At 46.1% G+C, this 23,957-nt stretch overlaps 8 protein-coding genes across 8 annotated transcripts; 4 read left to right on the top strand and 4 right to left on the bottom strand.

Moving 5' to 3' along the window:
* Window positions 1-110: 110 nt before the first annotated feature.
* Window positions 111-2,075, top strand: BGW36DRAFT_431280 (putative oxidoreductase; the record flags this gene model as incomplete). The annotated part of the gene is made up of 2 exons (XM_046220964.1): window positions 111-271; window positions 344-2,075. The coding sequence occupies 2 exons, from the start codon at window positions 111-113 to the stop codon at window positions 2,073-2,075; spliced, it is 1,893 nt and encodes a 630-aa protein (XP_046068043.1).
* Window positions 2,076-7,349: 5,274 nt separating this feature from the next.
* BGW36DRAFT_40938 (uncharacterized protein) lies at window positions 7,350-7,837 on the top strand. The gene has a single exon (XM_046219105.1). The coding sequence runs from the start codon at window positions 7,447-7,449 to the stop codon at window positions 7,690-7,692; it is 246 nt and encodes an 81-aa protein (XP_046068042.1). The 5' UTR covers window positions 7,350-7,446; the 3' UTR covers window positions 7,693-7,837.
* A 149-nt stretch (window positions 7,838-7,986) lies between these two features.
* On the top strand, window positions 7,987-9,656 carry BGW36DRAFT_400144 (putative HLH transcription factor; the record flags this gene model as incomplete). Its single annotated transcript, XM_046218605.1, has 4 exons — window positions 7,987-8,200; window positions 8,249-8,995; window positions 9,056-9,295; window positions 9,355-9,656. The coding sequence occupies 4 exons, from the start codon at window positions 7,987-7,989 to the stop codon at window positions 9,654-9,656; spliced, it is 1,503 nt and encodes a 500-aa protein (XP_046068041.1).
* A 1,039-nt stretch (window positions 9,657-10,695) lies between these two features.
* On the bottom strand, window positions 10,696-13,293 carry BGW36DRAFT_464621 (uncharacterized protein). The gene is made up of 6 exons (XM_046222258.1): window positions 13,016-13,293; window positions 12,892-12,956; window positions 12,337-12,826; window positions 12,044-12,262; window positions 11,702-11,988; window positions 10,696-11,649 (listed from the first exon to the last, which is right to left on the bottom strand). The coding sequence occupies exons 1-6, from the start codon at window positions 13,117-13,119 to the stop codon at window positions 10,994-10,996; spliced, it is 1,821 nt and encodes a 606-aa protein (XP_046068040.1). The 5' UTR covers window positions 13,120-13,293; the 3' UTR covers window positions 10,696-10,993.
* A 1,244-nt stretch (window positions 13,294-14,537) lies between these two features.
* Window positions 14,538-16,068, top strand: BGW36DRAFT_386866 (putative alcohol dehydrogenase). Its single transcript, XM_046217050.1, has one exon. It carries the CDS (start codon window positions 14,916-14,918, stop codon window positions 15,993-15,995), a length of 1,080 nt encoding a protein of 359 aa, XP_046068039.1. The 5' UTR covers window positions 14,538-14,915; the 3' UTR covers window positions 15,996-16,068.
* A 5-nt stretch (window positions 16,069-16,073) lies between these two features.
* On the bottom strand, window positions 16,074-18,015 carry BGW36DRAFT_419425 (uncharacterized protein). Its single transcript, XM_046219459.1, has 5 exons — window positions 17,874-18,015; window positions 17,610-17,816; window positions 16,998-17,525; window positions 16,572-16,934; window positions 16,074-16,523 (listed from the first exon to the last, which is right to left on the bottom strand). Exons 1-5 carry the CDS (start codon window positions 17,978-17,980, stop codon window positions 16,187-16,189), a joined length of 1,542 nt encoding a protein of 513 aa, XP_046068038.1. The 5' UTR covers window positions 17,981-18,015; the 3' UTR covers window positions 16,074-16,186.
* An 818-nt stretch (window positions 18,016-18,833) lies between these two features.
* Window positions 18,834-20,944, bottom strand: BGW36DRAFT_431275 (putative GMC oxidoreductase; the record flags this gene model as incomplete). Its single annotated transcript, XM_046220963.1, has 4 exons — window positions 18,834-18,880; window positions 18,958-19,807; window positions 19,875-20,486; window positions 20,582-20,944. The coding sequence occupies 4 exons, from the start codon at window positions 20,942-20,944 to the stop codon at window positions 18,834-18,836; spliced, it is 1,872 nt and encodes a 623-aa protein (XP_046068037.1).
* A 560-nt stretch (window positions 20,945-21,504) lies between these two features.
* BGW36DRAFT_419424 (glucose dehydrogenase) lies at window positions 21,505-23,943 on the bottom strand. Its single transcript, XM_046219458.1, has 3 exons — window positions 23,371-23,943; window positions 22,088-23,273; window positions 21,505-22,010 (listed from the first exon to the last, which is right to left on the bottom strand). Exons 1-3 carry the CDS (start codon window positions 23,654-23,656, stop codon window positions 21,821-21,823), a joined length of 1,662 nt encoding a protein of 553 aa, XP_046068036.1. The 5' UTR covers window positions 23,657-23,943; the 3' UTR covers window positions 21,505-21,820.
* Between the last annotated feature and the right edge of the window lie 14 nt (window positions 23,944-23,957).

Below are 23,957 nucleotides of genomic sequence, written 5' to 3'. Positions count from 1 at the left end.
TCCTTGACCGCCTTTGTCCGTCATGGCAAAAAAACATATCGCAAAGCAGCCCAGGCGAACAAATTTTTGTGTGATACTACGAATTGATCAACCATATCACGGATTACACCATGAAGCGCAAGACTGAGGATTCTTCTCACCAGTCTAATGGTGACCATGGGGCGAAAAAGCGAACTCTCCCCGACGAAACGGTCGTCTCGCGCTTCCGTGAGGGTTTATTCGTGCCAGCCGAACTCGATAAATATACGCAGGCATACGCCACCTCAGCACCGTGAGTCTCGATTCGAATAAATGAATAGTTCTAAGAAGATTTTATTGTACTGACGATTGAAATGCTGTCAAGGTACAAGCACGGTGTTATCTCTCCATTGATCGCACCGCAACTTCTGCGCTCCGTCCGCAGTGAAATTAAAGAAAACCTCTCCTTCACCGAGAAAGAAACGGATATCTACAAGATATTTCAATCGGGCGATCTTGCCAATCTAGATGGACTGGATGATGCTTCTCTATCGCGGCTTCCCTCTCTTCTACAGCTACGCGATGCTCTCTACTCGGCCAAGTTCCGCCACTATCTATCATCGCTGACGGGGTCTGGAGAACTGAGCGGGAAGAAAACCGACATGGCTATTAATGTCTATACGGAAGGATGTCATTTACTGTGCCACGACGATGTCATTGGAAGTCGACGTCTCAGCTACATTCTTTACTTGACCGATCCCGATACCCCATGGGAGGCAGCATGGGGTGGAGCCTTGCGCCTTTTCCCAACCAAGACAGTCAAGGATGAGAAGGGCGAAGATATCAAAATTCCTGGTCCAGACCACACACTCTCCATACCTCCGGCTTTCAATCAACTTAGCTTCTTTACTGTGCAGCCAGGAGAAAGCTTCCATGACGTCGAAGAGGTCTACCATCCATCGGAGGAAGAGAAGGGCAAACAAAAACGCGTACGTATGGCCATCAGCGGCTGGTATCATATTCCACAAGAAGGCGAAGATGGATATGAACCGGGCTTGGAAGAAAAGTTAGCGGAACGAAGCAGTCTCTCACAGCTTCAAGGGAGAGGCGATGCATTTGATCAACCGCAACCACAGGTCGTTGACTGGGAAGCTGACCAAGGAAAAGGCAAGGGCAAGGGCAAAGGCAAAGAAGTTGCCCAGTCAGAGGATGACGAGCTTACTGAGTCTGACATAAACCTGCTATTGAAGTTCCTTGCGCCATCTTATTTGACACCAGACATTGCCGAGGAGCTTTCGGATACTTTTGTGAATGACTCTTCACTCAGCCTAGAAAAGGTCCTGTCAGAAAAGTTTGCAACCCGGGTCCGAGAGTATATTGAACAACAAGAAAAAGATAAATTACCTACATCTTCAGATGACATTGAGGAAAACACAGCCTGGAAAGTCGCTCGCCCGCCGCATAAACATCGGTATTTATTCCAACAACCGCAAGTTCAGTCAGAGACAAGTTCTCCTATCCAGGAACTACTCAATGAGCTCTTGCCTTCTCAGCCTTTCCGAAAATGGCTCACACTTGTTACTGGAGCAGATCGCCTCACCAGCTACAATATTCTGGCTCGTCGATTCCGGCGGGGCGAAGACTACACCTTAGCCAATAGCTATGAGGGTGGTGAACCACGATTGGAATTCACTCTTGGTTTAACCCCGACTCCAGGCTGGGAGAAGGATGATGAGGATGACGAAGTGGGCGACGATGGCGACGAGAAGGTAGAAAAGGCTCCTACTATTAAAGAAGGTTCAGAGGAAGAGTCAACCATTGGTGGATACGAAATCTACATGGCCGGGGACGATGGCGACAACGAAATGGAAATAGACGCCGACACGACCGACAAGAGCAAGGCCAAGTCTGATCCAGCAATATATAAGGCGGCCCAGGGCGATGATGATGGTATTCTATTCAGCATGGCAGCAGGTTGGAACCGTATGAGTATCGTGCTTCGAGATAGCGGCACACTCAAGTTTGTCAAATATGTCAGTGCTGCGGCCAAGGGGGACCGATGGGATATAACGGGAGAGATTGGGGTGGAATATGCTGATGAAGATGAGGATGAATAAATTTAGGGTATTATTTTTTGTAAACAGCGCTTGTAGCTATCAATTCAGTGTTGTACATGTTGGTTCAGAATCCAGCTACATGGGTACATATGTATCTATTGATGTAGACGAAATATATTTTTCAACCATCAAATAACATTTGACAAATTCGAAATTGACCCTAAAGAATTTAAGGGTTCAAATGGTCGTTTCGATCAATTCGTCGAATTCATCAACGATATCAATTGATCAAATCAATAACATTCAATTCTAGTGCGAATTTTTACTACATGTACACCTTCACAGTTCCATCAGTTTCTCATATGTAGCATACGTCTGAATGGATCAATAATGAATGTGAACTGAAACATTAGCGAGATACTTGACTCATTGTGCATCGAATATTTCGACCCAAACATACTCAGCATTGATGTATGACTGGCGCGACAAAAATTCAAAGGTTGAATTCTACATATACATATCAAGTACCTTTTGAAATATACATCAATTAATATAGGTACTACGCATTAGACTCATTTCCAAAAATAATAAACCCAATGAAAGACGCTGGCTGAAACTGTCTCGATTTTGAACAAGGGCCATGCCGTCACGGTCACCGAATTAATTCCTCTGAAAGGGCGAAAAAAATTTCAAACCCGCCATCCGCGATGACATAAATGCCAAACTTTGGGCGTCAATGTTTCTCTTCGCAGGATCAGTTGATTATGTTGTGGGACAAATCCTTCGACAAAAATCTGGGGCGTAAACGGCGAGAAATCAGCCACCGTGTTCACCGTACATAATATTACTTAACTACTTAGCCCGCCACCCCAGCACCTTCAAAGGAGGATTATTACCCGTATACGATTGTGAACAAGTCTCCGCTTCCTGCAAAAGCCCCGATGCCCAGCCAAGCCATGTGGTGCAATTACATCCTCGGCAGAGCTTATGTTCGGCATAACAATTCCGACCAGTTCAGTCTTCTTATGTATTGCATACGGTCAGCGAGTTACAGAGAATCTTTCGAAAATGTGGGAGACGTGGCCGGTATAAGCGCGATAAATCATTGCATAGCCACGTCTGGTAAGTTTTATTGACCGCGAGAATCAGCCATATCAGTCACACTCGGATTTTAATCCATGCCTATTATGATTGTAGCTGCCATGTAGGTTGGGCTCTTTGATGTTTCACGGTTGCTAAGAATGTTTCGTATTACGAAATTTAGGCAGGACGTTTTCAAGACGATGACCCATATTGCTATTCGCTAATATCGAATTTGAAAATCTAGCCGAGATAGACTGGGCTAAGCAACTACAAATGATCTACATATAGACAATTATGCATTATTGATAAATGGATCTGTCGACTATCGACTATCGACTAAGAGCGCTCGTGCGTGTCTAGATTATCAGACCAGCTTCAACCAAGCCCGAATTTTTATCTGGACCTCGGATTATGTTAACTTGTAATGTCAGGGAAACAGGACTGAAGATTTTCAAAGCATAATCATATCAACGAATAAAATCACATTGAACCATTTGCAACGCCGAATCGGTACATATTTAATTGTGGTTCCCTAAATTATACCCCGGGATAATCATAATTCATGCTATTGATGCTTACTTGAAACGGACGTACTTCCGTGAGCTATTATCCATTGGGCAGGGAGTCAGGGACGCACAATTACCATACATAATGCAGGATAAGCCTCGCTTGTTTATTCGATATTAATAGATGGACACTGAACGTATACGGAGTCGACGCCATTCGGATACAATTTCAAGCGGAATCGAAACCCGGCAGGACATGGAGTCGAGGGTATCCAAAAGCGTGACAATCATACTGTTTAGGTAGGTGACTACTGATAACGGTGTGACTGCATGCAGCGAGGTTGCAGCGTGGATAGACATCTGTCAACCTACCACCGAATCCTTGGCTCAACGGCATTAATATTACTGGTTCGTATGGTCTATGATGCTTTGATTGTGTTCGGTTAATACCTATTATTCAATAACGCTATTAATAAAATAGAATCACTATCAAGAGCTGTTTGAATCGGCGAATCAGCGGCATCGCCAAAATACAGTTGAAATTGTGAATACGTAGGAAATTGCTCCGCGCACGTCCCTACTTTTGTGTCAACGGGCGGCTGGCCATTCTGGCTTTAGCATCCGAGAGGATCTGCGCTTCGGTTGCCATGTGTTGCCTGCCTGGGCCTGCTTGGGCATAGCGTTTCCTTTAGCTACGTTGTCGTTCCCAATTTTGGGGGTTTTGCCGTGTCGGATTTGAGTACCGATAGTTTGACTTTTGAACTGAAGGTTAACACTTGGACTTAGGAGTAAAAGGATAATATAAGAAATAATATGACAGTGAGTATTTATCAATAGTTCAACATTGGATAATCTGCTACGTATGCACGTAACAAGTTACTTCTACGACTGGATGGATGTTGGCATCCTTTCCAGCATTCCTTACATCCATCTTTTTACATGTCTGGTATGAATAGTTACATCAGTCAATGCCGACCTCTGCAGGGTAGCACTGATTTACTAGATCGCAGTGTCCATCGACCGTCAAGTTGGTCATGTCGGATCGTCAGGCAATAGTTTATGCGTCCAAAATTGGACCTGTGAGATGCAGCAAGGAATGCCAAGCGGCCCTAGATTCATCAACCTCATATATTAATTACTGCCACGATTAACAAGAAGTTAAGAACAATATTGATTAGTTATAGTTAAGGGTCCTGAGTAACTATCCGTATATCACTGCCACGTGAACACGAATCACCCGTCGAGGTCCGCGTGCCTCCCCCTTCCTTCGTGGCGACATTGACCGAAATCACTGGCATTGCCCATACGCCATATCCCTTGATTACGTAGATGGCAAACGGCGTGGCTGGCATGGCATGGCATTTGCGTGGCATGCATGTATCTCACCCTGACTAAGCCGCACGATGAATAATGTCGGATTATTGATGTGATGTTACTTTGGCACATTTTATTCAGCTTGCGAGTATTTTCGGGGAGCTGCTTTATTTGTCACTAGTTGATCATCATTCAAAACAAAACAAAAACAACTAGCGTGTGGCCTCGATAAATCGGATTGAAGCATGCTCGAGGAAACACTGGTTTCGGAGGTAGACCCTGCATCGACGCACGGCTTACCCAGCGCTTTTGCTTTCTGGCTGCCACGAACGTGCATGTGGCTGCGACGATCCGCCCGTTAATTCATATTAATTAGCAATTATTGTCGCACGGCTGTGGGTTGTGAGCAAGGCATTTCCTAGTATTACTCTGCTTTACTTTACAATGGCGATTATGAAACTGGTTCATGTTCGGTCGTTATTGGCTGAGAGTGACGAGTCATACATTATTATTATAGGTGTAAATGTGATCGTTGCACTGTCGGAAAAGATCGTATCTGCTCATTATTCATTAATATGCGTTAATAGTATTGGTGTGACTAACTCCGCGGAGGAGCCCATAACGAGTGTATATACTTACCGGGTTCTTAAAAGTCGACAACAGCAGATTCTTCAGGGCAAATACAATAATTCGCGTATTTCAAAGCGCCCCTCGCGTGTCCGTGGATCGCGAGAGTTCCCCGCTGACGTTTACGTCTGCTTGTTGCGTGGTGGCCAGTCAGTGGTTCGCGCGTGCGTGCTGTGGATTTGATCATAATATGAATATTAACGATGGCTTCGCACTACTGTGTCACCAAAGCGAAAAGAAAACCAAAAGACTACTTCCGTATACGGTAAGTCGCTTGGAGAAATCGGACCAGCCGGACGCTACCCCCGACGATCTACACGCCGGATACCACGTTACGGACGGTAATATTCGTTACGACCGACAGCCAGCAGGTATTGAATGCTCGTTTGGTAGTGGAAGGGAGTGAGTGCCACTCTGATTGTCTGCTGCTCGGTTACTCAGTCGCATAACCAATATTTCAATATTGAAGTTCGAGTTGTATGATCGCCTGGCCGACCGGAACGAGGCAGCGTAATTCAGGGCCCGGCCAATGCGACGCGACATGGTAGTATGATGGTACCGGTAAATACTGCCTCGTACACGCCACTGGCCAGCGAGCCAGCAAGGCGTGCAGCTCAATAATACCGCTGTATGGAGTACTGCCCCATGCAATCATCATGCAGGACGACCCGCAATCCTCCTGCACACGGCCCCCCCTCCCCGGATACACCTCGTGGTTTTCCCTCAGGCAGCTCTTGTTCGCCGTCTCCGTCACGGATGAGACACTAGTGCACATCATTCTCTGGGCGGCCGGCTCTCGACGTGCCTGTCCGTCGCCTCGCCATGTGTTGCATCAGCTAGGCTGCTAGCTAGCAAGCTGCTTCAGGCCTGGCTCGCCTTTCTTCTGCCACGCAGCAGCTCCGGGTGCTCGTTTCTTCACCCATGCACGCCCATGCACACCCTGCTACACACACGCACGCTATCATCTGATGGCGTTGCACGGCTGTGCTCGCCCACCGGCCTGTAGAAACGACCAGCACGTCAAGAATGTGCAGTGCAGACTCGACGGGGCGTCCGACGATGGGTGATGCGAGCCCGGCGTTGGGGTGAGAACTAAAAAGAAAGTAGGGAAAAAGTGGGCACCTGGCCAAAAAGCAAAAAAAAACGTGGGTGTAAAAAGATCCATTATTGAGACCCTCCACTTTTGTGCCATCGGCCGACGAGTAATGGCCCAAATCGGTCAAATGTAGCATAGTCGATGGCGCTTAGGGCCGTGACTTCAATCAGAGGTTTAGCCCTGTGGGGGAAGCCAGAGAGCCACAGATGTTGCAGTTTCTGTATTATTAGAAGCAGACGCATCTCTGGGCCGGAGGGCGCCGTAGAAATAGCTTTGGTGGTTGTATGAACATTCGCTCGGTCCCCGTCATATCCCTAACGTAACCTGGTGTTTAATTTTGCATTGCTGCCAGCTTGCTGTTGTTTCTGGCTCAACGACTATCGATCGATTATCATCGCAATCCATCGTTTTGAATGCAATAGGATAACTACCTACCACCTTCTGCTCCACCCTCGCTTGCTCCCTTGATTAATTGTGCACCCTTGTGTCCCTCTGGCCTCATTGCGCAACGACATCAGTCCATCGCTGCTCTCTTCTGTTTCTCTTGTCGCCTGTCGAATCGAAGCTATTCCCACCACTGTTGACGAGGATATTCGATAGCATCTAACTTCTATATCGCGCTGTCTTTGCAGCTGCCCAGTGGCTCGTGGGGCAGTACCTCGGTAGCCGACCAGATAGGCACGCAATAACCGTGAGCCTTGTTCCTTTCCTTTCTTTTTTCTCTCCGCATCGCATATTGAATATTGGATATTGAATATTCAATAATCAACCCTCTCCTCTCCTGCCACGCAATTGCCTCTGCTGCATGACCTGTCGATCGCGACATGAGTTGCTGATGTTAATGCTAATGGTGAATCAGACCGCGGCTCGTCCTTGCCTCGCCCGCGCCTCCTTGATTCAGCCCGAGCAACCTGTCTTTTCCGCCCACGACAACGACCGCCCTCTGCCTTGGTCGCTGCGAGACCTGCTCGATCCTTGCCGATTCTATTGCGTGACGCCCTCCCGACTATTTGACGTGTCGCTACAGGGGACTTTCGCGTGGTGGTTGTAGGTTTGGTTCACTTCACGTGGAGACCCGAGTTGATGGCCCTGTGCTTCCTTTAAAGCTCTCGACCTCACTGCTGGGCTCAACTTCTGTCGCCGTACTCAATCTTTCGGCCAATACTCATCGACAAGTACAATTAGGATTGTCTCGCGGAGAGACACTACAGGGTCGGGCGCTACAAACACTCATTGAAGGAGAAACCAGAATTCGACGTGCCATTGGAAATCGACTGGGACATGCAATAAGAGCCTTTCGAGCAAACAAAGTCCTTATACGCGCATCTTATAGCCAATCGTTATGATGGAACCCTCTGTGGCACACCGGCCTTGGGAGGACATCAAGCCTGGCTTCCAGACGCCTCCCACAGCGATGACAACGCAGACCCTTCCATCGATATCCACGCTGACTGCCAGCATGAGCAACAGCAATGTTCCTCCTGCAGAAAAATCGCCAGCGAGCTCAATGAACACGCTCGAGCGGGACTCGGGCAACTGGTCTATGCCTCAAAGCACAAGTATGTGTTATCTTCCCATGTCTGCCTTGGGTCAAGCTGACGGTACAGGATCATCTACCTACTCGCAAACCACAAACGGCACTGGCGCCAACAATTACCACTCGATGACTTTCCTCAACTCCTCGCAGCCATCTCCCAACCGCCATTCGGGCGTTTCTGACCGATCGCCGCTCAATCAAGACCAATCTACGACTCCTTCACCCGCCGGTGCCCATCCATCCCCAGGTTTTGCCGCTACACAGCCTCCCTCCAACCTTCCTTCTATCAATCAGAATTTTGAAGCTGTGTCGCACCGGGGCAGCATTATTGAACCCCCCGAGTCGCGACGAAGCAGTGTTGATAGCCGAGTGAACCAAGGGATCAGCGCTTTGGCCATTAACCCAGCCTCCCCCTACCACAGCACGAACGCCTCCCAATCTTCAATTGTCTCTGGTCTACAAAGAGAGCGAGGGATTTCCAACGACTACAACAATGCCAATGGTTTTCGCGGCCCGCGATATTCTGGCCAGCCCTTGTCTCCACTGGGTCCCCGCGGTGGCGATCAACGCGGATTCACTTCCGGACGTACTGCCCCGGCGATTTCATCCAACCCTCGATCTGAGATCTACAATGCAGAGGCTCCGACGGCTGGGATGGCCTATGCTTTTCCCGATCCCGATGTCGCCCGTTCTAGCTCGAGTTTGAACTCCCAAGACAAGCAGACACCAACCCCGTTCTCACGCAAGGGGAGTATGGCAGAGTCTCTTAACAGCAGTGTATACTCGGCGGAAACACGGCTGCCCCGTGGTCAGCAAGGTATGGTTTATTTCCCCGCTTCAATTATGCTTTTTATCGCCACTGACGTATGTTCTGCAGAATTGCCGCAGAGTGTGCACCACCATTCGCTCCAGCACAAACAAGTACGCGGTCTTATGGGCGATGCTGAGGCCGCTAACAATGCTACACCATACAGCCGAACTCCGGAACTTCGAGTGACCCACAAGCTCGCAGAGCGAAAGCGTCGTAGTGAAATGAAGGACTGCTTTGAGATGCTGAGAATGAGACTTCCACAAAGCCAAAATAACAAGTCTAGCAAATGGGAGACACTGACGAGAGGTATGCTAGAAAATTTGCTACGATTATAACAACTTTGCGTTTCTAACGTGTCCCTGCAGCTATTGATTATATTACCTCGCTCGAAAAACAAGTTGCATCATCACGTCGGGAGACAAACGATCTTCAACGTGAGGTACAGGAGCTGCGGGCCCAACTCGGCGGACAGCAAGTCAATGGACAGAGCCGACTATATGATAGCCATTCAATAAATGGCCCGCAAACAAACGGGTCGTCCCAGCCCGGGACTTACCCTACATATGCATCGGGTATGGCTGTTGATCAGCCGCGAACTTTGCCGCCTCTCATTAATGGCTCTGTAGCAGCTATGCAAGGGGTGCAGTACACGGAAGAGCGAAGATAACCAGAATTACCCTTCATTAGGACCTGCAGTCGCCGGCCCTTGCAAGGATCGTCATGCTTGTCTCAAATAATGCCATTAATTCTTATTTATCTCGATTCTCCACAAAAGTGCCTTTCTATCTCGCATGGCCGGTGTTGGAATCTACGTGGCTGTTTCGTGTTATCTTATGGTGGATCATGGATCGGAGGTCTTGTTCCATGTTGACTGGTTGATAGTCAAGGGAAAACTTGTGCTGTTGTTTACGGAGTTGTAACGGGATGTACAAAGAGAAAAACCTCACGGAAATGGCGTGTTCACATTTTCACATTCAAGGAGTTTGCTGGTTCCGCTTGATTTGTGTTGCTTTTCTTTCCTTTCTTTTGATATCCTCAACGTGCGGTTGCTGTACTTTGCTCAATCATTGCTGACATTGATGTGCCTGTCAGTAGTTGATTTGTTATATTGCTTGAGCTGTTCTACATAAGCTGATGCTGGCTCGAAGACATTGACTATTTGACCCATTGCTCTGGGCGAATCTGTAGCTTTTTTCCCTTCTCATCTTGACATGAAGCGTAGATTAATCAAGACATTTAAATGTCTTCAATTCTCCAGATGTCCTCAGTAGGGTCGTTAATTAGCTGCTCTGGTACTGGTAGACAACGCTGATGCATTGAATATAATGCGACCGACCAAGCTGTGTCAATCGCTCAGATGCAATTCCAACGTACTTTAGATTATCGAACATCCGGTAGCTTATATGAAAATTACCTTGAAATGCGTTCTTCATATACTTCATGCGCAGCCGATGTGAAGCTGACTTGTTATGTAGTTGTGCCTATCCAATACAAATTTCAAAATAATATGATGTACGTATTGATGTAGGATGCTATGACACAATCTCACTTTTTAACTCCTTCGACTTGTAATGGTTAAGCTTTATATGTAGCTCCGCACTACCAATTTAATCAATTTATACATTACCCCAAACTACGCACATCCGTTCGAGAGTTGCACGTGGGGAGATATTGATAGCTTTAGCTTGTAGATATCGAAAATAAAAGACAGCTTACCCTGCTAAGCATTAGTCACAGTGGCAGAAATTCTAGCGTCAAGCAGGTCCAGATGTCGTATGACGAGCCCTATGTTAGTCAAGGCTGCATAAGTCAACTTCTGACCGAATATGTCCTCGACATCCAGCCTATTACTCCTGGATTTCTCATTGGGAGTTCGACTGTCCATATTGATCATTGATCGGTTGTATATATATATGTGGCCTTTTTTGTTACTAACCTAGATAAAGCTTCCAGATAATATTTCATATCTTTGTTCCTAACTATATAGCAGTAAATACATAGGAGTCATAGAAGCCCATCAATCGAACTATTGGGCATGAACCATAAATTATCTGCTGCTAGAAAATCCACAATATCTATATCTGTAGAAGCCGATATACCCATCTGAGGAATCCTTGACAAGTATTGCTCATCGGCAGTAGAATATGCCTGTGTCAGCGAGGACGGCTCTGTAGATGACGGTTCAGCGATCAAGATACCAAGATCTTTGAGCCCCTCACTATACCGAGCTTTAGCGATGTGCCACTGGGAAGTAATGAATTCCTGCCACTCATAGAGAGGATCGTTTTGCGCACGTATTTGCTGCGGCAGCTGGTGTGACGGCTCATGCGAAGATGGCAATAAAGAGTGACAGATTTCGTTGATATATAACTCTAATTTAATAATATTTCGAACTTCTGCCGCATTCCAAGTAGGTGATCTAACCCCCAGTGTGAGTTTGGTGACGATGGTTACTGTGTAATGGATTTGGGAGAGCAGAAACGTGGGCCAGTAATCCACGTCTTTCTTGGTTGCGATGAGAACTGAATCCAGAAACTTGTGTGCCGCAGTGGTGCAGTTGAATAGAATTTCGGTCTGTTTTATTGAAATATTGGACTCGACTATGCCATATAGTCCAATCTCGTGCGTGTATATATCCGCCACGCGGTGCCAGAGAGTCACTAATTAGAGCTCTTAGGAAATGTACAAAAAAGCTTTTGTCAGGAAACTCACAAATTGTATTCATTGGTTGGGTTGCTGACTTGACTAGTTCCTGCAGTTGGCTGTCGAAAGATCGAATATAGAATTGTATCGTCTCTTCGGAGAGTTTATCTTGGTTGTTATTTGGGAGGTTATAGCCGAACGCGTCTCCGACGAGCTCAAAGTACCGGGCGATTCGAAGGTAATGAGGAAGAGTCAGATCTGACAAGACTTGATATTCGGTTGCAATAGAAACTGCACAATCTTCGAGATAGCTTGTATATTTCATAGTATTTACTTTTCTTTGCAAACTGGAATACCTAGTTGATTTCTATTAGTGACTTGGGTGCAAGACGAAATGAGAACAGAACGTACATTAAGGATAATACGTAGCATCCAATAAAAGCCCGTCTTGCCTCAAGACTCCAAAAATCAGGACCAGAATTTCTCAGTCCGTGACTCAATGTGGATGAAAATTTCACGGCGACTTGTTCTTTTTCATTTACAAGGGGACGTCTATTAATTCCAAGCTCAATGGCTATGGACACAGCAATGGCAAGAAGTCGATTTATCGATTTGAAATGAAGATGGTACCTGGAATTGCAAGATATCAGTGTAAGATATAATATCGAAGTGATCACGCGAATAACAACGCGGTGTATTCATACCAAGTCACGTATACTAAAAGACCTTGCAGCATGTCGAGACTTTTTTCTCCTTTAACGACATAGGTTTCGCTTAATTGTTGAAGAAATTCATGGCTAAGCCATACCTGAAGGGGCCTGTCAGGTGTAGAAGCAGAGGCTAAAATGGCCAAAAGAAGGAAGGGGTTGCTGAGACGAAGATCAGCGATTGTGGCATTCTCTGGCAGAACAACATAAGGGCAAAATTGGGACATCTTCCTAAAACGATTCAAATACAAGTCGGCCTGCTCTAGAGTAAGTGCTTGTTTAGTAAGGACATCCGGCTGGAGCTGAATGCTCGATGTATGATTATTACTATTTTGGGAATCTTGGGCATGTATCCGGGAGATGGGTGGCGTGATGGAAATTTCGGACTGTTGGGAGGCTGCTGGGGGAGGATGTTGTAACTGCTCCGCTGGTAGGCGACTCTTCACATTTTCCATCTCTTTCTCGAGATGAGCTATTCGATTATAAACTATTTTCCGTCAGCAAAATTGGTGTCTCTCAAGTCAAGCAAAGTACGCCTCAGAATGAGCTTACGTCGATCCCTGCGTGCTGCAGGCTTTAAAGCGCGAGTGACACATTCAACTTTCTTTTGCTGACATCTTTCGAATTTGTATTAGCCATCGCGCGCTGTGCCTCAAGAGCTATCCCGTAGACGGACCTTTTGCAGACGCCTGGCACGTCTCGGCTTGCTACACATCGAGTTTTCTTTGCTCTGCAAGCATTGCAAGCTCTTTTAGCCACAGCGTCGGAGTCGGAATCCATAAGGATATTCAGGTTCGTTTTAACCTCTATATTCAGCCTCGCGGGCGTTGATTTCAAGGATGATATATTCGGTCCTATTGAAAATAGCCAAATTACCGATTCGCAGAGTTACGGCTGCGAATTGTACTTGTTTAGGCACTGTTAAATAAACGCATGCCCTCAATGATTGACGGAGTCGAGAGGCTGTTGCACCGAAGTGAAGATGCAAACATTGGTGTTGAACTTTCTACACGCTAGGGAGATTACTCAGCAACAATTTACTCGTTAAATATGGTACAAATTCAACTAGATTAGAATATAGTCGAACTTTTTAATAAATTAAAGATATTTGGGAAAGCTATTATGATATATAATATTTTTTCACTAGTAAGCAGCTATATTCAAGCGATGCTTTAAAATTATATATATCAAAACGTGAAATGGCAGTCCTGAATATCAGCCTTTAACGATCTTCTTTAGTAGAGGATTGTATGCGGTCTTTGGCTAGGTTAGATTGATCACAACTCCAAATGTTAGAATTTGAGTTTATTGATATTTCTCAAGAGCGAATCGACGTTATATATGGATTCTACTTGAATTCCTCAGAACTTTTGCGGCTGAAGGATGAACATAGCCTCTTAGCTTATTCTGCTCGGCTTAGAATCTTCCATGTCGTCGTATTGTTGTTGATCGGTTCCCATCCTGGTGAATCGTCCAGACTGCCTCTCTAATCCCTAAAATAAGACTCCAATTGGTCTCTCAAATCTGATATATCCACACCATCAATACCTTTGAAACCTGTCTTCCACGCCATGCACTCCTTGATTATTTGTTGATTTTTTTTCCCGTCAACATCTAATATTTGCTCATTTACATTAAGTATATTAACAACGATCCCAAGGACACTGGCTTTTCCGTCACCACTGATAAAGAGCCAGCAGTCGAGAACACGGTCCCAAGAGCTCGAGCAGAAGGGACTGATTGGACCTCTGCATGGGAAGATGTAACTGTTCTAAGATAGATCGAATTCTAAAGTGAAACCTTGATGACAGACAGTAATAGTACCATTAAGATCATTCGTCTAAACCCTCACACATCAACATTTTTCCAGGAATGAAGTGGGATGAGCAAATTCCTCGGGTGAAATGGCTGATTCATCGCCCCTGATGAATTTTCAGCAACTTTTAACATCTACTCAGTGAGCAATCACTATGAGCAGTAGGCCGAACAATGAGCGGTCATAATTGCTCATAGTACGCTTAGTGAGTGCTCGGCATAGGTCAGTGAAGGAGGTCTGATTAATCAAAAAATATACTGTAGCTGCACATTACATTTATGTATATGGTACATATGTAAAATTATACCTAGGTAGTATCTTGCAGCAACATATCAGTTCTAAGATGTCTATATTTGTGATTACCTATTCGTGGCTATTTAGGGTTTGGTCCCAACCTGGAAGGAGGGCGAGGGCTTCATTGATTGGCTCTAGCGCATAAACCAGCATATAATTAAAGGCAGTGTAAGGCATCGTATAAAGTGGAAAATTTGTGCAAACTAGCCACTACACAATAAATATAGGTCGCGTAGAAGAATAATGGATCTGCTGATGGCATGTAATACTTGTGGCGGCCGACGGGCCCGACAGAAGTAAATAGATCTCCGACAACTTCCCGACAGTCCATTTTCTTATTAATCAGCAGGCTTCCATAGCGTCTGGTTTTGCGCTTTATAAATACTCGCTCGTAGCCCATATTTACCGGGTTAGAAAGCACTCACTCTGTTCAGCAAACACAGTCATCACTCGCATATCGGCCAGTATGTCTCTCACTCAGAAAGCGCTCATCGTGTCGGAGCTTGGTAAACCGGTCACCCTGGTAAGTGACTGGCCTATTCCTGAGCCAGGCACAGACCAGGTGCAGGTGAAAGTGACTGTTGCCGGCCTCAACCCTCACGACGAGAAGAGCCGTGATTGGGGCCTCTTCATTCTTCGAGATCTTAGCCCAGTCACAAAAGACTTCCCAGATGACGCCGATCTTCCCTCGGTTCTTACCAACGACGTCGTCGGTAGGATCACAAAGCTGGGCCCAGGTGTCACTGATCTTGAAGTCGGCGATCGTATCGTGTATCAACCGTCATTCGCGCCGGGTTCGAAGCAGAATGGCCTGCAAGAATATGCTATCGCAGAGTTGGGGGCTCTGGCCAAGATTCCCGATTCTATTACGGACGATGAAGCTGCTACTTTGCCTACCAACATCATTCCGCCTTTAGTGGCTCTGTTCGACACGTTGCAGATCCCTGCGCCGTGGTTGCCAGCTGCTAAGGACTTTGACTACGCCAACACGACAATTCTGGTAGTCGGAGGTGGCTCCAACTGCGGTCAATTCGGTGTCCAGCTGGCCAAGCTCGCAAACGTTGGGCGCATCATAGTAGTGGGTGGGGATCAGACCAAGTTGAAATCCTTTGGGGCTACTCATGTCATCGACCGCCATGCTGGATACGACACAATACTTGCCAAAATTCGTGATATAGTAGGCGACGATCTAGTGTACGCCTATGATGCTATCAGCCCTCCGGATGGACAATTGCTCGCGCTAAATGCACTATCAAGCAGCAAGAAAGGCGCGCTGGCCCGTCTAATACCTCTTGGCAAAGTTGATGAGTCAAAAGTCCTGGGAAAGGGAGCAGGGTTCGATGTACGTGATGTCTTTGGCAGCTCGCAAGCGCATCCTAAGCTTGCGGCCGAATTCTGGTCCCGAGTCCCCTACTATCTTGAGACCGGTCAAATCAAGCCACAGGACTATGTCGTGAAGAAGGGATTGTCGGCTGACAGCGTCAACGAGGTGCTAGATGCATATAAAGAAGGAAAGAGGGTTACAAAGACTCACATTCATTTATAAGCAACCTACTTGTATATTCAAACGACCGCTAGGTCTCTAGGTAGCTGAATTCCAGCTCGAAAATTTCTTTAAATCCTACCATGCACTCACTAGCCACACCATAGAATTTGAATATAGATTTCGTTACTACCTGGGAAGCTAGCAAGTCACCATCTATTAGAGACTGTCTGGTAGGTATCAGTCTAAAAGACTCAGTCATAAGAGACAACCCATTGGTGCTGAAGCCTGTCCAGATAGAGCTGGAGTTCGTTTTCAGCTCTCTCTGACCAAGGATAATCTCCATTATATGGCCGAGTATGCATATGTTTAATCGAAGCACGAACTACATAGATGTGAATTGGAGACGTATCATTGGTCCCATCTGAAGGCAGAGTACTGTAATGCCATTTCACCATATCGTTAACCATCGTCGTAGCAGTATCGAGTGCAGCTATGGAACTCTTCTTCCATTCCTCCAGGGATCTAAAATTGGCAGAAATGACCTGTTGTGGTATGTTTAAGATGGCCCCGTGTAATGTGAACAATGCTCTGCATTGAATTAGGGCTTAGTAGTCTCGTAAAAGGTGGGGGATTTACCTGACTGTCACTGCCAGCGCTGTGCAATACGGCCACGCTATATCTGGGTTGTGGGATAAGATAACGGCTAGAAATGACTGGATAGTTCTGTCCAGGCTTTCAAGCAGAGGCAGCCTAGTAGTAAGATCTGGTATGACTAAGCCTTTTAAGACTTGGTCCAAGAGGCAAGATGCTTGAGCTGCACGGCCGAAGCCACCAATGCTTGTTATGGCCAAACACGAGACAGGAATATTAGGCGTAGAATCTAGACTGAGGAGATCCCCCCGATCAAGTTTTTCGCGTTCGATAGGTAGCCGGGTATCCCCAGCAGGTAAAATGGTAGCCATTGGTTGCTCAAAATCACCTACCTCACAAATAAAGGCTCTAGCACGAACAAGAGTTGTGTCAGTCCATAGATGCTTTGTCTAATTACATAGAAATACTTACCGTTCAGAGATTACAATGCCCCACCACGTATTTGTAGCTTCTTCGACTTCTAGTCTAGAGTCACCATTCATCATATTATGGCGTCTGCTGTCGTGGATACGAGCAGCATAGGCCATTCGCGCACAGCCCGCAATCGTGACCAATGCAACTTCTGGCCTTCCGTTTGCATATTCGTATGTGGCTAGCAAGAGGCAAGCCTGTATAAGAGGAATCGAAGGCTGCAAACACCCCTGGACCTGTGCGAGAAGTGTCTTTGCGGCGAGATACAGAGACTGTCGGCCGATAGTGTCTCCGGCTCGTGAAAGCAGTTCAGGATTCGGGAGGTATACAATTAAGCAGATAGTTAGTAGTAAAATCGAGGAGTCAGCACTAGGGGGTGCTCCCGTCGCGGTGAGGCTACGCTGAAAGCGCGTACGGGAAATGATGGGCAGATGGCCATGGAAGTTCCGGAAATAGCGAGCCGTGAGATCGTCCACAAATTCACCAGTCGAACGAATGATATTTTGGACCTCGAGGTGGACGCTATCACTATTACTTTTGTTAGTAATGGCGTGCGGCGGCTAACGCTTCTGGAATTCGTTGCAGATTGTCAGATTTGGGCTAGGTACTGACAAGCATTCAAAGAGCGGACGGTATAGAGTGGTCTTTTTAGGAGTAGTTACAGGTTCTGGAAGAGTTGTCCTGGGCGGCGCCAGATCGTCAAGTGTTTCTGCGGTCAGTATCTCACGGTGTATTGTTGTATGCGTTGAGCTGTCGGTATTTGGGGTGGCATAAGCACGTCGGCGAGTAACCGAAACGTAGCGGCATTCAAGATCTTTCCTGTGCACCAGTCCTAAGCATTATTCGGGATCATACAGCCTGAGCCTCAGCACTTACAGTATACAATAGCTACATGAAGGAAGGCCCTTGTTGCATTTCTTCTTACGAGTCTTGCAGGTGAGACATGCTTGCGTGGGGCGGGTCCGATGGCCGTCGGCCGCCATTGTAAGGTCTCTACTGTGTGAAGTAGAAATTGCAGGAAGATCAATGATACATTTATCAATGAGAAAGCCCGACTCCGGAGGTTGTTATTAGCGCTTGGCCCGTCGGGCCCGTCGGACCCACAGCACGGCATTTGGCTGGTTTTGTCGGATTCTGTCGGATTCTGTCGGGAAAGAAGCTAAGATCTATCTTTGTCAGGGAAATTCTTGTTCTACGAACATGTTACATAGATACTCTATATTTATTATTGAGAAGTCAGATAGTATAATTCTAAATATTACTCTTTGCTAAATTTATTTTCTTGTTAATGATCGTAATTTTGAGTATTCCTAACTTCACCCCAAATTGTTAACGCTACTGACAACTTAATAGAGAGGTTTACAACCATAAGCATTAATATAGAATATGGCTCGTATTTACGTTACTCCCAAAGTTCTTTTCTAGTTAAGAAAGAAAATTAACGACATTTTGCATGAACTTGATATTGAGTGGAGTTGACGTAGTACACATACAGCAGCAATATTTGAATGATATTTGTAGGTTCGAGATAAGGAGGCTATATGGCTTTGGACAGATATCTGGATATGATACAAAACGTAAAAATAAGGGCATTTGTGACACAGGTAACTTGCATGTTGACATTTCCTCTGCACTTTGCTCTGTTCAGGAAAAAGACTGTCTTCTTGTACCGATGTTTGGTAATTCGTTAATATACCGATTCGACTATAGGATTATTAACAATATTGATTTCCTTGAAAACTGCCGGTCTATACAATCTCCCTAGATCCCGATTGATATATTGCCTTCTATATCTGTTCGAGTAAGGGAAGGGTGATTGGATTATGTCTGGAGTCTTTACCAAGATTCAATGATCTTGGCACCTATCTTTTCCGCGAGCGCATCTATAACAAATCAGTTTAGTTAGTAGTGAAAGTGGAAAAAGCCAATAGTCAGAAAGAGAGAAAATTTAAAACCATACAAACAGTGGCCTGGATATGAGATGGTGGAATAAATGGAAAAGACGAGCTGTCAACCACGCGCAAGCCCGTTACCCCGTAGACTTGACACTGCGGATCAATCACGGCTAAGGTATCATTCGACCGACCCATCTTATTTGTTGATGACGCATGGTACTGCGTCAATGCATTTTCCTGAATGATGTGGAGGATTTCAGCGTCGGTCGTGTAGTTACTGCCAGGCCAAGCCTCTGGGCCAGTGGTAATTTTCTTCAGCGCCGGAGTATTCCAGATCTGGTGAGCACGTTTCCATCCCGCCAGCACGACCTCCTGGTCTCGGACGTCTTCCAAGTAATTAGGGTATATCAAGGGAATGTCGGCAGTATCATTACTGGCGATACTCACAGTCCCGCGACTGAACGGTGCCACAACACCCACATCAGCGGCAGCATACGAACCGGACGGCCCGGATGCGGTATAGTCTTGTTGATTGCTTGTATAGGAGTCGTAGTAAAGGAGTTCAATATCTGGCCAGTCACTAGGCAGGCTATTCAGCGATTCTAGTGTCTTCTTGCTTAGAGTCTTTCGTAGAGAGTCGGGTAGTTTTTCGTATGCCAAAAAATCGGCGCCGACATTAGTTAGTATTCCTGTGCGGTTGGTTACGTAGTTGATGACTTGCTCCTCAGCAAACACCGGGTCTGAGCCGATTAATTCGTGCGTTAGCACATCAACAGGGTATGAGGTTCCAACCAGGAGATGGTCTTGCATGTTCTGACCTACCCCTGGGCGGTCGGATACTACTGGGATATTCAGTCCCTGAAGTGTGTCTTTCGGACCGACCCCAGATACCATTAGGAGTTGAGGAGAGCGAAGCTGCCGAGAAGTTAAACTCAGTTCATACTATTATAAGAAAATATCAAGAGCAGGGGGTTTGTCTTACAGCGCCGGCAGACACGATGATCTCTTTGTTGGCCGAAATGGTATAGAGAACATTATTCGATTCAACAACTACACCGGTCGCCCGTTTCTGGGAATCAAACAGAATCCTCTTGGCGAGACTCTGCACATATACAGACAAGGACGTGGTCTCAGCGAATGCTGTCCGTAGAAATGAGGTCTCGGAACTGGATCGCGTCATGGTTGTGGGATCTATTGTTTGCGCTGTATACTGATAGCCCAGAATATTTCCACTCACAAAGTCCACAACCTCGGGTACTCCCAATTGGCTTAGACCGAGTTTGAACCAAGAGCTCATAGCATTTGCCCAGCGAGGGTACGTCACTTGTAGTGGACCACCTGATGGACTGTACGCGTGAACATTGTACTTCGGTGTTGAGTTGGCTGGTCGAGTGATTTGGTCGGGCGGGTGGAAAGCAACCGACTTTTGGAAATAAGGAAGAAGAGAGGCGAAGGTGTAACTGTCATCCCCAACTTCATCGGCCCATCTTTGATATGCGCCTTTGCATGATCTCACGTAAAACATCAGGTTTCGGACACTCCCCCCTCCTAACGATTTGCCCTGGCTGTATAGGATAGAGCGATTCCCAAAGCCCTGTAGTTGCGTCTTCCAATAAGCAAATGTTTTAATTCAAAGTTTGCAAACCGAGGAATAGAAAAGAACAAATAGAAGACAACTAGAGGACTGACTGGAATATTTTGCGTATGCATTCCCCAATCGATCATTGGATTATTAGTTTTCGGGTTGGCCCCTAGGAAATTTGCAGCGCTGGCAGGAATTGTGCTACAGTTACTGTCAATAAGCTCAGGCAATGTGCCAGCTTCGATAACGGCGATACTGTACTTCCCCGCTTGAGCAAGACGAGTCGCAATAGTAAGACCAGCAGTACCACCACCAACGACAACATAATCAAAAGAGGCATTAAGTGTGGGAATCCCAAAATGGGACCCTAACAAGTTGATTCCGGTGATCGATTCCCGATATGAAAGCTGCGAGGCAACGATTGAACCGGCGAATAGCCAGAAGAACACTATACGTTTGAGGACCTCCATGTTTAACTTCCAAAAGGGGTAACCCGAGAAGTATTGGCAATTATTAAAACCTCGAGAAGACAAAGGGCCGCGATAAATCATATGTACTTTAATTGAATAATTGCATAAATAGAAATTATGAGACTACCGGCGGACCTGCAAGCCACGTTGTTGCCACGCGAGACCGAGGGCTTCTCGAAGGATTACGAATTGTCAGCTAAAAGGGGGGTTGCAGAAGTTAAAACAAAGCTAACTGGGCCGATCTTGACCACAAGATGACCTTTAAGGTTGTATTATAAAGTTAAGTTACAAAAATATGAAAAGCAACGCTTTGGTGAATTCGCACAAATGCGCGGCCAATAATAACCTGGATTCACATTCTTAGTAAGAGAATTATTTCTACTATCTTTCGTAGCAAATCTTAAGGTTGGAGAAAAGGAAGCAAACACGCCACTTGTGTTAGTTACAGTTCTCAACAAATCATGATCCCTGCGTAACACATGTACAGTCACTAGTGTAAATTCGCTACAAATTACTCGTCCATTAGTCGAGCAACCAAACCCCCCGTAAGGGGTAGGAATAAAGGAAAAGAAAAACTAACTATTCGTCCGAGTAGCTTTCCCTCGTTTCGAATTAAACGTATGATCACAAGACTTGTTCCGAACCAAATGAACATTCGCGGAGTAATCCACGTGGAATTATTACAAATTGATCTTTTCCAAACACATTAAGTATAAGTCCATTTTCACCCAGTCTTATTGAGAGTTAAGCCAACCTAACAAAGATGGCTATTTCCTACATACCTATACAGCTAGAGCAAATGCTCGGACTCACAAGCCACTCAGCACACACGTTTGGCACACCACCTCTTCTTGCAGTCCAGGAGAAATTCTAATTTCACAAAGACGCCAGAATAATATCTGCGGCTTGTTCTGCGATAGCATAGACGCAGTTCTGAATATGACCGGCAATTGGCAGTGGCATAACACTGGCATCCACAACACGGAGCTTGTCTACACCTTTAACACGCAGTTCGCTATCCACGACTTTACCCATGGATACACTGCCTGCTGGATGGAACATTGTCCTTTTAAGAAGTTTTTCAATTAGCTTATGGCCTATAGTCTCATATCGACTCCGGCATTTTGAAAATGGAAGACTTACCCTAGACGTCGGCGGATTAGATCGTCGAGTTCTTCATCACTGGAGTCTGAAGAAACTTGTCGACCACCATCCTCAACAGCTTCACTTGCAACAATCTCCTGGCCAGCCTCTGTCTCTCGAAGCACTTTGTGTATCTTTCGCAGGCCCTCTCTGATGACATACCGATCTGTTTCCGTCGCTAGATAGTTCGGATCTATCAAGGGTGCACTCTCAGGATTTGCATCTTTCAATCGAATAGAACCTCTAGAAGTTGGTAAGATGCAGATGGTAGACGTTGTAAGATGGGTGCCGTCGGGAACAACCACTGGATTTTCCGGATTACGCGCTAGATACATAATATAAAATTCGAGATGGCCGTGCTGTGTTGCCAGCGCATGAAGTTCCGGGTTAGCTTCATTGTCATCAGATAGTGCTTTCAAAAGACCCTCCTTTGGTACTGATTGAGTTGCTACAAAGTCCAAGGGAAGCCCTTTGAAGTAGCTAGGATTGCTGAAACCAGGAGATCCGACTGATAGCCCCTTTTCAGGTTCTTTAAGCTTCCACCACTGATTTACGCTGCAATGATCCTGGAAATGGCGTCCGACGTCAGGCAGGTCAAGTACGGTTTCGATGCCATGGTTCTGCAGTTCGTCTTTAGGGCCAAGACCAGAAAGCATCAAGATCTGAGGTGAACGATAAGTCCCTGCCGAGATAATTATTTCGTGATGAGCAGTAATGATTCGTGAACTTGCATCGCCGTGGTTATCCCCAGGTGCTAACTCTACAGCAGTAGCCGTCTTGTGGCCGTCTTTATCTGTGATAAGCACTCTGTTCACCAAGGTTTTAGTTAAGATCTTAACATTTTTCAGGTCATAGACGGAAGACGCAATCTGGCGCGCCCCGTCGACTCGGTTTTCGATTAACTCCCCTAGTCCAATGGGACTGCCATCGTTCATATCTTCCTTATATGAAACTCCGACAGCAGCCCAGGCCTTCTTGACCTGTTCACGCAATGGATACTGTCGGTCAACCGCTGGTTGCATCTTGATAGGCCCATTGAATCCATGAATAGCCGGGTTTCCATTTGGATCAAAGTATGTTTCGACTTTCTGGAAATAAGGCAGTAATCCATCATAGCTCCATCTGGGATCGTTGACTAGTTGTGCCCATTTATCGTAGTTTTCTTTTTCGCCGCGTGTCCAGCCACCTATTTACATACGATCAGCTCTCATTTACCTATTTACTTTGTAGAAGAAAACCAACACCGCAGGGCACTGGGCTTTGGGTGAGAAAGATAGAGATACCTGCATTAATAGCCGAGCTCCCACCAAGAGCCTTGCCAGCGAAGTTCGGAAGAACGCGACCATTCAGATGAGTCTGTGGCTCTGTCAAATAGCCCCAATCAAGATCCGTTCCTAGTAAGCGACCCCATTGCGTGCCGTCAAGTACGTCAGCACGGCTACTGACATCTGGCCCAGCTTCGATTATCAAGATTGAGAGGGATGGGTTCCCCTCTTGAAGCCGCGACGCAAGTGCTGATCCAGCTGTGCCACCGCCAATGATGATGAAGTCGAAGCTGTCTGAAGTCATTTTGCTGTCTATTCCTCCTATTTTCTCTCTCCCTCTTGTCAGAGTTATTAATTATTTGCTTTTCTTCTTCTTTCAAGTTTATGACTTCTCTGTTGATGCGAGGGCGACTGATTTGGATCTTGAACTTATTAAGCCAGACAGTGAGAGACGTTTCTTTGTTCGCACAAGAAAACCATTACATGTAAGTAAGACCAGCCGATGTCAATTTGATTACCAAACATAAAAAAATATGCCTCACAATAATGAATATTAATAACGCGCGTCATCCTCAGCAAAGGCGGAGTCGTATACCAGCCTCGAC

The sequence above is a fragment of the Talaromyces proteolyticus genome (genome assembly GCF_021365285.1).
Source record: "Talaromyces proteolyticus strain PMI_201 chromosome Unknown BGW36scaffold_11, whole genome shotgun sequence".
Classification (NCBI taxonomy): Eukaryota; Fungi; Ascomycota; class Eurotiomycetes; order Eurotiales; family Trichocomaceae; genus Talaromyces; species Talaromyces proteolyticus.
This window is presented reverse-complemented; position numbering and strand designations above follow the sequence as displayed.